At 45.6% G+C, this 12,738-nt stretch overlaps 2 protein-coding genes across 6 annotated transcripts in view; one reads left to right on the top strand and one right to left on the bottom strand.

The window, feature by feature from the left end:
• FBXL2 (F-box and leucine rich repeat protein 2) overlaps nt 1-9,818 on the top strand; it is a 25,342-nt gene extending 15,524 nt beyond the window's left edge. For 2 of the 4 annotated variants that reach the window (XM_087824889.1, XM_087824887.1), the window contains exons 4-15: nt 36-110; nt 823-917; nt 1,570-1,638; nt 1,739-1,834; nt 2,022-2,148; nt 2,297-2,371; nt 3,610-3,740; nt 4,016-4,076; nt 4,827-4,871; nt 5,408-5,464; nt 7,865-8,077; nt 8,753-9,818. In XM_087824889.1, the coding sequence (XP_087681015.1) occupies nt 36-110; nt 823-917; nt 1,570-1,638; nt 1,739-1,834; nt 2,022-2,148; nt 2,297-2,371; nt 3,610-3,740; nt 4,016-4,076; nt 4,827-4,871; nt 5,408-5,464; nt 7,865-8,077; nt 8,753-8,860 (1,152 nt within the window). In that variant the 3' untranslated portion in view covers nt 8,861-9,818. Of the gene's footprint in view, nt 1-35; nt 111-822; nt 918-1,569; nt 1,639-1,738; nt 1,835-2,021; nt 2,149-2,296; nt 2,372-3,609; nt 3,741-4,015; nt 4,077-4,826; nt 4,872-5,407; nt 5,465-7,864; nt 8,078-8,176 lie in introns of all 4 variants that reach the window. The other 2 variants (XM_087824888.1, XM_087824890.1) reach the window with 2 other exon arrangements.
• Nucleotides 9,708-12,738, bottom strand: part of UBP1 (upstream binding protein 1) — a 36,763-nt gene continuing 33,732 nt past the window's right edge. For both annotated transcript variants that reach the window (XM_087824884.1, XM_087824885.1), the window contains one exon: nt 9,708-12,738. In XM_087824884.1, the coding sequence (XP_087681010.1) occupies nt 12,701-12,738 (38 nt within the window). In that variant the 3' untranslated portion in view covers nt 9,708-12,700.

The following is a 12,738-nucleotide window of genomic DNA, read 5'->3' as shown; positions in this document are numbered from 1 at the left end:
ACTCCAATCCCTTCTCCTTTATTCCCGCCTCCCAGGCTTGGAACATCTTAGCCCTGGATGGAAGCAACTGGCAAAGAGTAGACCTTTTTAACTTTCAGACAGATGTAGAGGTAAGTTAACCGTGTTTTAGACAAAGACTTTGAAAAGATAAGTGAACTGCTCCCTCTTTCCTGCCTTTATTGTGTTGCATTTAGATTTAATATTAAGGTGGCAAAAGGTGGAATAGAGAGGAAACCTGGAAGGTATCTCCGTGCACCAAGACCAGAATTCTGCTTGTGTTTTGCTTTGCTCTGTATCAGTAACACATTACTTTCCTCCCTTGTTCGTATTTATAATCTGAGTTTTACCACTCAGCTTCTTAAAGCCTCCCACCTGCCTCATTAACACCTACTTCACTGCTTTAATATTAGGAGACTATAGGAAAATATTTGCTGATCTTTTCAGACCCACTGAGGATTCTAATTCACCCTCAGGAATGGAGAAAGGGCAGGAAGGAGCACAGGCCCAGGAGTGAGGCTGCAGATGTCACTGAGGTGTCGCTCTAACTCAGCCATTAGAGCCATGTAACCTCTCAGTGCCCCTCGGTTTTATTACCTATAAAATAACCTTTAAAGCCTTTTATAATTCCAGGATTCTGGGATATTTATCTGGAAATATGTATATCTCCACTTAAGAGTGGTAAACCTGACCAAATGGGAAAAGTTTACTTTAAAACAACTTTAATATTAAAGTCCAGTTTCTAGACTTCCTAAATTTCAGGTGATTGTCCTGTTAACTAAGCAGCATGAAAAAAGCACAATTTTTTGCCCATCTTGGTTCCAGGGCCGAGTGGTGGAGAACATCTCGAAGCGATGCGGCGGGTTCCTGCGGAAGCTCAGCCTGCGCGGCTGCATTGGGGTTGGGGACGCCTCCCTGAAGTGAGTCCAGTCACAGGGACTCCCCCTGTGCCCGCACGCTGTAGCTGACGTTTTCATCAGCAAAAATAAGCCAGGCATATCACATGCTTTTCTTCTGTTAAATTCTCTGTGGTCATTTGCATAGTTAGTCAAATAAAAAAATGATAACAGCAGTGCAGCAATAGCCGTCCAGTGTGAATGAATCAGAATTACACCTATTTTCTTGGTTAGGCCAGCAAAAAGTATATTTTTTGGTGTGCCGCAGAATTTTAGTAATTAGTTTTGTGTGTCATGAGGTGAAAAAGATTGAAAATCGCTGGTCTAGAGCTTTGCTCTTCAAAGTGCAGTCTCCAGAGCAGCGGCACTGGCATCACCTGAGAACTTGGAAGTACAGACTCAAGAATTTGCCTAGATCTACCCTCAGAACCTGTCCTGGGACAAGAAGCCCAGCTTTTTCATGTGCACATTAAAGTTTGAGGAGCACTAGTACTTACAGTTAACAATAATATATTGTACACGTAAAATTTTAAGGGAATAGATCTCATGTTAAGTGTACTTTGCCCAATAAAATTTCAAGTTTGAGGAGCACTGTTCAAAATGTGAGTGGTCACACATGCCCTCTAGTGGCTGCCAAGCAAATTGCAAGGAGTTTTTAAATGTTTTCTCATTTTAGGACCTTTGCACAAAACTGCCGAAACATTGAACATTTAAACCTCAATGGGTGCACAAAAATCACTGACAGGTAAGTAATGAAAATTAGTTTGATGACTAATTGGCTATGGGGAGACACAGAGGAGAGAAACATGGTTGAAAATATCTTTAGTGCCTCTGCTCTTTTTCAGCACATGTTACAGTCTTAGCAGATTCTGTTCCAAGCTGAAACATCTGGATCTGACCTCCTGTGTGTCCATTACCAACAGCTCCTTAAAGGGGATCAGGTAAGAGGACCTGTTGTGTGTGGTCAAGAGAAATACCCAAAGCTATGAACACTTTGTTGTCTGAAACCTAACGGTCACAGAGGTTCTCTACCCCCTGCATTGCTTGTGATCTACTAACCTCGAGGTTGGTAATACATTTGCTACGGGATAGACTGCACATGCGCAGTTTTGTTTCTTGTTCTGTCAGCGAGGGCTGCCGGAACCTGGAGTACCTGAACCTCTCTTGGTGCGATCAGATCACGAAGGATGGCATTGAGGCACTGGTGCGAGGCTGCCGAGGCCTGAAGGCCCTGCTCCTGAGGGGCTGCACACAGGTACCTAGGGGTGGAGGCAGCTTGTTTCTCTACCTTTATCTAAAGTTAGGTGTGGGCACTTCATTCGGGGTCTTGCTGTTGCATTTTCCTTGGTGCCCTGCTGTTCTCTAACCTGGCTCCATCCGTTTTGTTTTCTCTGTCCACTCAGTTAGAAGACGAAGCTCTAAAACACATTCAGAGTTACTGCCATGAGCTCGTGAGCCTCAACCTACAGTCATGCTCAGTAAGTAACGTGCCTTTCCCATGCACATCTCCTGCTTTGTGCTCCCTCAGGCACCTGCTGTGGCACCCCTGGCGCACCCCAGGCAGGCAGGATGATCGCCTTATCCTGTGTCCTTCTGTGATCTGTCCATTTGCCACAAGGTGAAACAACAATCTAAACAATCAGGAAGGCTGATACAAAGCCACTGACATTTCCCCTACAAATGATATGGGTGGGGCGGCTGATTATTTTAAGATATTAGGAAGGCTGTCACTAACCTGAACAATTCCCGGTAAGGTCTCAGGATCTTTTTTTAACTTGTAAACTTGGGATGATGACACTTCTCATGTTGTCTCAGTAGATAAAAAGGAATAGCAGATATGAAAATGCTTTAAAGACACAGAGCATATGCAAGAGCAAGGTGTAATTTCCGTCAGCATTAGCTTGTGACAAGCTCTTGCCCCTTCTGCACTGCCCGTGACCACGGTCCCTTCTCCACTGTCACTGTGGATATTGATAACTGAAGTGGGTGCTTTCTACAGCTACTGGGTTTGTCAGGCAAGCATCGATCTTGAGAAAATGAGGAGAAATCCCTTGCATTTGGCATTTAGTGAATGAGCCATAAACCTTTAGAGTCCTTGGTAGTGGGAGATAAAGGAGAAACTAGCTTAGGGATGTATATTGACTTGTGGGCCTGCACTGTTCAGAGTCGGACCTTGTAGGCTAGCTCTGGCTGTGACTTGAAGTATAACATAAATGTGCGTGTTTATTTCCACATAAATTAATATATTTAAATAAAGTTATTATTTTGAATGTTCATTTATCAATAATTAATTTTTCTATTTTCTAAACATTTGAAGAAATACTATAGACACATAGGACTTAAGTGGTAGATAACTAAAGCATTAATCTATAGAAATTCAACCAAAAATTGTCACTTAGCCAAGTCTCATGAACTCTTATTTAATCTGATTTTTCATACAAGTGTATGAATTTTTCCTGAAAATCCAATGAATCTGGGAAGGGAAGTGGAGTTTTAAAATATTGCTCTCATCAGTAATGCTAGAATATTTTTAAAGCTGTGCAGAAATAACATATACACACGTCTACCGTGCACATCACTGTATTTTGTTTAAATTACTAGGCTACAGTGCTGGTAACTGGCCACCTGAACTAGTGGGCCAGCAGCAGGTCCCAGGTTTCTGCTGCTCCTGTGTGTTTCCTGTGCCTCTGACGTTCCCTCCTGCTTTCCTTCCCAGCGCATTACAGACGAAGGCGTGGTGCAGATCTGCAGGGGCTGCCACCGGCTGCAGGCCCTCTGCCTCTCCGGCTGCAGCAACCTCACGGACGCCTCTCTCACAGCGCTGGCTTTGAACTGCCCGAGACTTCAGTGAGTGGGCATGCCTTCTGCTTTGCAGCTCAGCGTGGGGGGCTGACCAGGAGGGCGCCCTTTAGGAGGGGAACGGCTTGCCAGCGGGTGGAATAGATGCTGGCGGAGGGGCAGTGGTTGTGGTGATGTCGGGTGGGTCAGTGTGGCATCCAGTTCATTTCGGGATATAGGGGGTAGTGCCAAACTGCCCACCAACAGTGTGTCAGGGAGAATGAACCTGAGTGTGTGCCATAGAGTGTTTCTGTTGCTGACCAGTTGCTACTTTCTTATCCCAGAATTTTGGAGGCTGCCCGGTGTTCCCATTTGACTGATGCAGGCTTTACACTTCTAGCGCGGGTAAGGCAGAGGTTTTAAAAAACAAAACCAAACTCTAATTCATCTCCCTCATTCAAAGTGACCTGGAGTGGTTTTGGAGTGTGCAGAAATCCCTTCAGAAGCGACGGGCACCAAGTAGAATAGTCCTCAGGGTGTTTGGCCTTTTCCCCAGTTGGTCAGGAAGCTAGGGCGCTGTAAAGGGTTTTGCAGCGGGTCTAGACCTCTCTCACGTGGTCAGGTGGGACCAGTGGAGGAGCCTCCCCCCCCCCCCCCCCCGCCCCGGGAGGAGATGCCCTTCCCTGTTCAGACTCCAGCTCTGCCTCTCAGCAGCTTCCCCTCTCTGGGCGGGGCTCGGCCTCTGCTCCGCCTTCCACGCTGCCCTGCAAATGCAGACCACCATGGGGGCCCTCTGGCCCGATGCTGATATACTCTTCCTCCCACCCCAGCCCTTACCTGCCCACACTATGGCTCAGCGCCCCACCCCCATGCCCTCCAAGGACCTGTTCTGCAGCTGGCATCCGTGAAGGCTGAGCAGCTACCTTTCCAAGATGTGAGACATGCAGCCAGGGCAGCCCTATTCCCACTTCCAAGTGAGTGCTTCAGAGGGCACCTGCTCAGAAATGCTGGCTGGCAGGTCACATTAGGAATGGGGCACATTCCCTAACGGGAGAGAACAGGGATACTGGGCCAGTACTTGGAGGGCCAGGGCCAGCCACCAGGGCTGCCCTCACTACTGAGCGCATGCCGAGGGATGTCTGTGGGCTCTTCCAGAATTGCCACGACCTGGAGAAGATGGATCTTGAAGAATGCATCCTGGTGAGTGGACCCCCTCAGTCCCTGCCAGCCAGCCAGGCACAGCCAGGCATGCCAACTGGCAACTATTTGGACCCTCCTTGCCCCAGTGTAGGGTCAGGGCTTGGGAACTCATGAAGGCCATGGCTAGGGCATGTGTAAACTTTGGACTGTTCTCAGTTATCAGCCAGCTACAGCTGAGAGTTCAGAATAGCTCCATCTTTTGCCAAACATTAAAAACAAAACAAACACGCCCCATTTTCAGAGAGAAATAAACTTGCATGTTCAGTGATGAGGTGACTACACAGAATCCCAGGGGACCCTCCTTGCCCACTCCCTCTTTGTCCCGTTCCTAGGCCCCCTTAGGGCTCCAGGAGAGATGGAAGAACAGCTTTGCGTGTCCAAGAGTGGGCAGAGTTGAGGTTGCCAATGCAGAGGTGCTCCCTGCCCGAGTGTGCTTAAACTTTCCTCTTTTGCACCTTGATTCTCGTGCTCAGAAGCCAGATTAGGTGTTAAGTTCTGGTGTGGAAGCCACACTGACACAGCGCGTCTCTCTCCAGATAACCGACAGCACGCTCATCCAGCTCTCCACTCACTGTCCTAACCTGCAAGCCCTGGTGAGTCTGAGTGGTTGTGACCTTGTTCGGCCCTTAGGGATGAGGGGACCTTCCCACCGCAGAAATCTGGGTTTCCTTCCTGTAAAGGTATCATCATTCTTGGTTTCAGAGCTCTATCAGCTGGGCTAATGTGGGAGGCAGGGTCTCTAATGCTTTCACTTTAGGATATGAACCTAATTTAGGGGCCCATGTCCTTACCACTGCACTCAGCTTCCTGTTCATCATGTCAGGTAGAGAGAGAACCAGCATGTTAAAGTGATACAATCTCAGGTGAAAGATGGAGGCCATCCTTGTGTTATATTTGCATTTCTTATCTGCACATAGATACAGGTATAATTCCTTCTCCACATATACATATATGTGGAAAAGGAATTAGAATATTCCACTGTGTGTACATCTCACATTTTCTTTACGCATTTATCCAATGGCGGACACTTAGGTTGTTTCCACATCTTGCCTGTTGTAAGGCTGCAGTGATCGTGGGGGTGCATTATCTTTCTGAATTAGTGTTTTCATTTTCTTGGAATACTCAAGTGTTATTGCAGGATTACCTAATAGTTCTAATTTTAATTTTATGAACCTTCTGTATTCAATAGTAATTGTACCAATTTATATTCCCACCAGTGCACAAGGGTTCCTTTTTCCCCACATCCTCACCAACACTTCTTGTCTTTTCCAGAAGAGCCATTCTATCAGGTGTGTCTGTTTTTATGCCAGTACCATACTGTTTTGATTTCTGTAACTTTCCATGTAGTTTGAAATCATGGAGCATAATGCCTCCAGCTTTGTGCTGCTTAAGATTGCTCTGACTTAACCAGGTTTTTTTGTGGTTCCATGCAATTTAGGGTTGGCATTTGTGAAAAATGCCATTGCAATTTTGATAGGGATTGCACTGAATCTGTAGATTGCTTTGGGCAGTACGAACATTTTAACAGTGTTAGTTTTCCAGCACGGAATTTGTGTGTTCAGTTTCTCTCATCCATGCCTAACAGTTTTCAGCATAGAGGCCTTTCCCATCCTGGTTAAATTTATTTCTATGTGTCTTATTCTTTTCCACACAGATGTAAATGGAATTGTTTTCTTAATTTCTCTTTCTGATAATTTATTAGTGTTTAGAAAACAACAGATTTTTGTATACTGATTTTGTATCTTGCAACTTGCCTGAATTTGTTAGTCCTAATGGTTTTTTGGTACGGCAGAGGGGGAGCAAAGATAGCCCCTGCCTTCCCAGGTCTCTAGAAGGGATTAGTCAGCCCTTAGATGTGAATTCAGTTAGGATCCTGCCCGCCAGGCGGCAGTTATGGTAAGCTAATAGGCCTCTTTCACAGAGAGACTGAGCTTCCTGGGTCTGCTGGCTCTTGCTGTGCCCTTGAGATGGCAGGTGGTCAAGAACTCTCTGTTGGTTACAGTCCTGTGGGGCCCACCAGTGTAAGCCCCACTGGCCACCAGAGCCAGGAGATGTAGGTGTCCCCTGGTGGCAGCCACAGTAACTGGGGCACCAGAAGTAAGATCAGGACGCCAGACGTGTAGAGAAATAATGGTGCTTGGCAGGAGTGCAAAAATGGGCTCACCAGCTGGAGAGAGGCAGAGGGGGCGCATAGACATCGGTGCCCACCAGGAAAAGAAAAAAACCCAAAGTTTAAAAAAAATGGCATCCTCTGGGCAGAGAAAGGCAGGAGGGCACAAAGATGGTCCCCGTAAGTCTCCATCACAGGAGAGCACTCCACAGGACCCCCACATGGGTGTCTAATCAGATGCCTACCCCTCAGGCTGGTGCCCCTCAACTGGCCATCTCCATGCTGGGCTCTGGGCTGTTGAGTCCTTTGAGAACTGCTTCTCAGACTGCTCTCGTCTTGTGGCGTGAGCCTGTTGGTTTTCAAAGCTAGTTCTTTTGGGGGCCTCTCAGGTATAGGTCTTAAGTCGGGGGCCAAATGTGGGGTTTTAACCCTTCACTCCTCAGGGAGCAGCTCTGGGTTTTGGTTCCCTCTAGCTGGGTTACTGCCCTGGGAGGGGCGTTTATGGCAAGATTGTGTCCTAGCCCCTATCACCTGCCCAATGTGTAGGTGCCACCCAGCCAGTTTTTAGTTTTTTTTTTCGGAGGAAGTTGTTCCATATGTAGCCATAGACAGTTGATGGAAGAAGGTAAGTTTAGGATCCTCTTACGCCACCTTGAACCAGACCATCATCCCCTGCAATTCTGATTTGCTTTTATATTCACAAAGGGGAGAGAAAGCACTGACCAGCTGCAGCAAGCCCATGGCCAGAGTGCGCGAAGGCTGTGTCCGATCCCGTTGGTAAAGGGCTGCTCTGGGACACTGTGCAGGCCGGCTCCCCTGCTTTTCCTCGGCCACAAGCATTGGAATGAGGGTCTTGCAAAATTCTGTTTTCTCCTTGTTGTAGAGTCTGTCCCACTGTGAGCTCATCACAGATGATGGAATTTTGCACCTGAGCAACAGCACCTGCGGCCACGAGCGGCTGCGAGTGCTGGAATTGGACAACTGCCTCCTCATCACCGACGTGGCCCTGGAGCACCTGGAGAACTGCCGCGGCCTCGAGCGCCTGGAGCTGTACGACTGCCAGCAGGTCACCCGTGCAGGCATCAAGCGGATGCGGGTAAGTGTGGGCAGGAGTCAGCACACCTGGCAGTTTCTAAGCAAGCACCAATACATCAACAATCAACATGCATGTTCTACATTCTGTCCTAACCCATAGTTATGCAAACTGACCTGTTACACAAGTGTCTCCGACTTCAAAACTTCCTTAATCAGACCCCAGCCTGGAAGATTCCACTTCCAGACGGGTTCCATGTAGTCTGGTGATCAGCGCCTTATACGGAAAGGGGCTTGAGGTCATTACCAGCAGGAGGTAGAATGTGGTCTTGGCTAATTTCCAGGTGAGTGCGCTTAATGGAAAGTGGCTTTCTTTCCACACACAGTTCATCTTCTTGTTTTCTTGAATTCACTTTAAGTTTTTAACTTTGCATTCACACCCCATAGCAGCCCAGGATGCTACAGCTGGTGAGAACTCCTCACTGTGCATACGGGGTTGGGACTACCCAGGGGCAGGAGTATTAAGAGTTTTTCTTTGTCTTTGGAAGCTGCTGTTTTAGGGGATGTGTCAGGTAAACAGGAATAGCTCTAGCCTACCCCACAAATTCTTTTTCAACTATCTGCCTAATAGTAAAATGAAGCTGCTTCTACCTGGAGAACCTCAGGCTTTTCTTGGATTATGCCTCTAATCCCAAAAATACCAGTGCAAAGATTATTCCCCTTTCTCTTCTATTTCCAGGCTCAGCTCCCACATGTCAAAGTGCACGCCTACTTTGCGCCTGTCACTCCGCCGACAGCAGTGGGAGGGAGTGGACATCGGCTGTGCAGGTGTTGTGTCATTCTCTGACAGCAGCGTGGGCCCAACTCCAAGGAAGACCAGTCTTCCCCACCTGCTCCTCTGTCACCGAAATCTGTCGGTTCTCCACTGGGAAAGGTATTTACAGGTAAAAGACTTCTGTAGGGATTGCAGTAACTGGTGATAGTTCTGACCTTTAGTCTGCTGCGATACAATCAAGTCAAAGCCTCGTGTCTGTAAACACACGATGGGAGTGGTCTCAGTACAGCCAGGACATTGCAAGAAACCGATTTCTTAATGAGGCGGGTGTACCTCCCTAGGTACAAAGTCCTGCCCTGGGCTTGGTCAGCATTCCTCAAACAGACCACCAGTGTTAGCACAAACCGAGCAGAAGACAAGCTGTTGACTTTCTGATACTGAGGACAGTGGCCTACTTCAATTCATGACTATTCCATTTTGATCAGCAGGGCTTTTCCACTTTGAAGATTAAATAGCAACTTTGTCAAAGTGACTGTACTGCAAATCATAACACCTGCTAGTTTATATAGAGAGATGTATATGGAAGGCATGGTAAGAAGTTTCTGTGACACACCAAAGAAATGAGGACTCTACACCAGGTGGAGCAGGGTCTTCACCTCTGTTTCTGTCAACTTGTTGTATACACTTTTGGGGACCAAAACCAAAAACTACACAATCAGCTCAGAGTTCATGTTGCCTGGTTGGAACTATAAGCTCTGGCGTACACTACAGCACACAGTTTTATTACAGGAGAAAAGCTAGTCATGCCATATAGCTCACAAGATTTGGGGGGGGGTCTTACGGCAATAGGACTGAATAAGGCTTAAGTTACCTATAACATAATCATTAAAAATATGAAAGGACGCATGTAGAGTGCGTGTGAGTTTTTCCACATTTATTTTAAAATCTTAGAAATCAAGTTACACCAGACTATTCAAAAGTTTTACAGATCAGTAGAGTGTTGGCACCTTTTAGACTCAAAATATAAAAATGAATAAACCATTGCAGTGCTTAAGTCAGAGGGTTTTATTGCTATAATCTATGGCAGATAAATCCAAGCAAAACCACTTTCCAAACTCAACCTTCCTACTGTTACCTAAGAATCTGACACGATGATCTGGTTTCTGCCTGTGCTGTCCACATTTGTGGTCTTTATTAATTAAGATCAGGAACCATCACCACCCTTCCTAGCAACCACTCCCTGGACTGAAGAGTCCAGAGCTCACGAGAAGCCGAAGTGAAACAGCAAAAACAAGGTGTTCTTTCCCCATGACCGGCAGTACTCTTACGAAATGGACGTTTTAGAAGCATTTAGGATACGATATACCTCAGCTGCATTCCAGGAAGAGGGCATATACCTATACAGCCCCGCAACTCAGTCTAATGGGAATACCAGGGTAATCATTCAAGCCCAGGTGATTTCACTGCTTTAGGGTACACTCTGGTATTCAGAGGTCGACAAATCGTGTGTATACCACAGCAGTAATTTAAATATACATTTGCACCACCATGTGGGGGAGAAACAACTGATGCAGGATGCTATTTAAACAAACAAAAAAAACATGTAACACTGACCTGCTTCAGTGATTATGAATTACAGTTTCTATTTTATGTAAATGACCAGGGCTTTCTATACATTATCTCCTTTGAGCCAGGACACAACCTATCACAGCTACTGTACTCTTTGCTCAATGACCCCATTTATAAAACAGGAGAACCTCTATTAAGAAAATCAGATTTGCTTCTGCTTCAGGTGTGGAAGTTACTGGAATAACATGTCCTCAGTTGCAGCAGCTTTGAGAAAACAACAACCTGAAAAGAAAACAACAACCTGGGTCTGCCTCACCTCTTACATAACATTCGGACTGGCCTGTCCTCAGAACATACACCTGGAGCCTCTCAGTTCCATGACTTGTGACACTGGCAGGAACTGGGATTTTTAAATGAGACACACATTTGCAAAACAATCTGAAAACATTTATTATACTGAAATGTATACATCCTACTATTAAAAAAACAAAGTAGCAAATTTGCTGGTGCCATAATTTAACTTGTTTCACTGGGACAGACTAATGCTCAACACCACTTGGTGTAATTTCAAGTTTGATGAGCTTTTAAATGTTTTTATCCCACTTCTAATACCCTATGAGGAATTCAAAATAGCACACAGCATTAAATGACATTTATTGTTCCATAAATCTTGAGACTCAAAAAGAAATGCTAAATAGACAAGCAAAACTAAAACAGTTAATAGAAGCTCTCTTCTTTCCCAACTGATTGGTACAGAAAACATGGTCATACAAAAGCAAAGGGGAAACGACAGGAAGGCTCTCCTGCTTTAGGGTCTAGAAGAGTGATAGATATTTTTAAACCAAAGATGGGAACAGACACAGTGCTGCTTTGTATCAGACAACCCCCTTTATGAATAAAACAGTCATAGCTTTTACTCATTGAAGTAGTTCATCTTCTGGGAGAGATTTTAAATTCAAAAGGACTCGTTCCTATTTCTGCCTGAACAAAGATAAGGATGAACAATACACCCAAAACCAAGACACCTGGTAAGTGGACAGAGATGCTGTAATTAAAATGGAACCGAAGTTTAAAACCAACCGGGTGTGCTACACCACAGGCCTCCACAGCTCTCACTGAGGAATGCTGGGAAAGGCTCTGGGTGAAGGAAAGAGACAGAGGAAAAACTGGGTTCCCTCTGAAAAGTATACTGGCAGACAAGCATTTGGTTTTGTGAAAGAGGCAATCTTTTTATAGAAAAAGAAACTTATGTGATATATAAAAAAGCCTCTAAATAATCACCAGAACATTTACTCATGATTATACTAAAGCTCATATTTGAGAAGTTAAGGAATTTTCATGGTACAATTTAGTGTTCGATTAATGATGTCTAGTGTTCCAAGAATTATTTCAACTTGTTGATAATGAAGACCCCTTAATACCACATCAGAAACTATACTTTTTCTCCTGCTTAGGTCACCTATTTCCAATGTCTGGGGTAGGGCTTTAAAAATGTTTAAGAAGGGGACAGTGTGAGGATGAGTTGGGGGGCAGTCGAAGACAGAGGGATGGAGGGAAAAGAAAGAAAACCACATAAGTTTAAAAGGCAATGGGGGTTTAAAAATGAAAACCAGAAACAAAATGCTAAAAATGGAAGCAGAAGCAAAGTTTTTCAATAAATCTGTGACAAAGCAAAAACACGAAAGTCTTTGTACCTATTAGGATTTACACTGATCCTCTCACCAAGGTACTCTTGATAATGCAGCTCGCTTCCAGCCCGTCTTCCTGCTTGGCTCTTCCCCAGTCTGGCATGATTACGTGAGACGCACACCCTTAGACATGATTTCTTCCGAGAAGGTGCCAAGCCCCTTACCTGACCACCGAGCACTATGTCAGCACATCGCATCTCTCTGCAGCAGGTTCCGTGCTGGCTCCACGACAGCACTGTCCCCCAGGTCAGCAGAAGGTTCAGGCAATAAAGGCCAAACTGGCACAGAAAGGTAAATGCCCACAGTTCGTTTTTACATTCATTTCCAAACCGCATACAGTGTAAAAAGACAGCAAAGTCTGCTTCGAGGAACTCTATCTACTGGCCTCTGCCAGAGAGGCAGGCAGCCCAGCCTGTACCGCCCCAGAGCAGGCATGCTGTCCCGATGTGCTCACTCTCACGAGGATGCTAGGCTATGGCAGTGACAGTGAGGAGATTCGCCTCTCATACAGCTCATTAGAAAGGTCATCTTGTGTTTTCAATATGAAACATTTCATACAGTAAAATCCAATGCCAAGACTTCTTGGATTCAGTCTTCACACACTTTTAAGCGTGACTTTATTTGGTACTGAATATAGTTCAGACTACGTAAGACATCACTTCAATATTATGTGGATACCACCACTATTTTCAA

The sequence above is a fragment of the Miniopterus natalensis genome, chromosome 15 (genome assembly GCF_054644295.1).
Source record: "Miniopterus natalensis isolate mMinNat1 chromosome 15, mMinNat1.hap1, whole genome shotgun sequence".
NCBI classification, from domain to species: domain Eukaryota; kingdom Metazoa; phylum Chordata; class Mammalia; order Chiroptera; family Miniopteridae; genus Miniopterus; species Miniopterus natalensis.
This window is presented reverse-complemented; position numbering and strand designations above follow the sequence as displayed.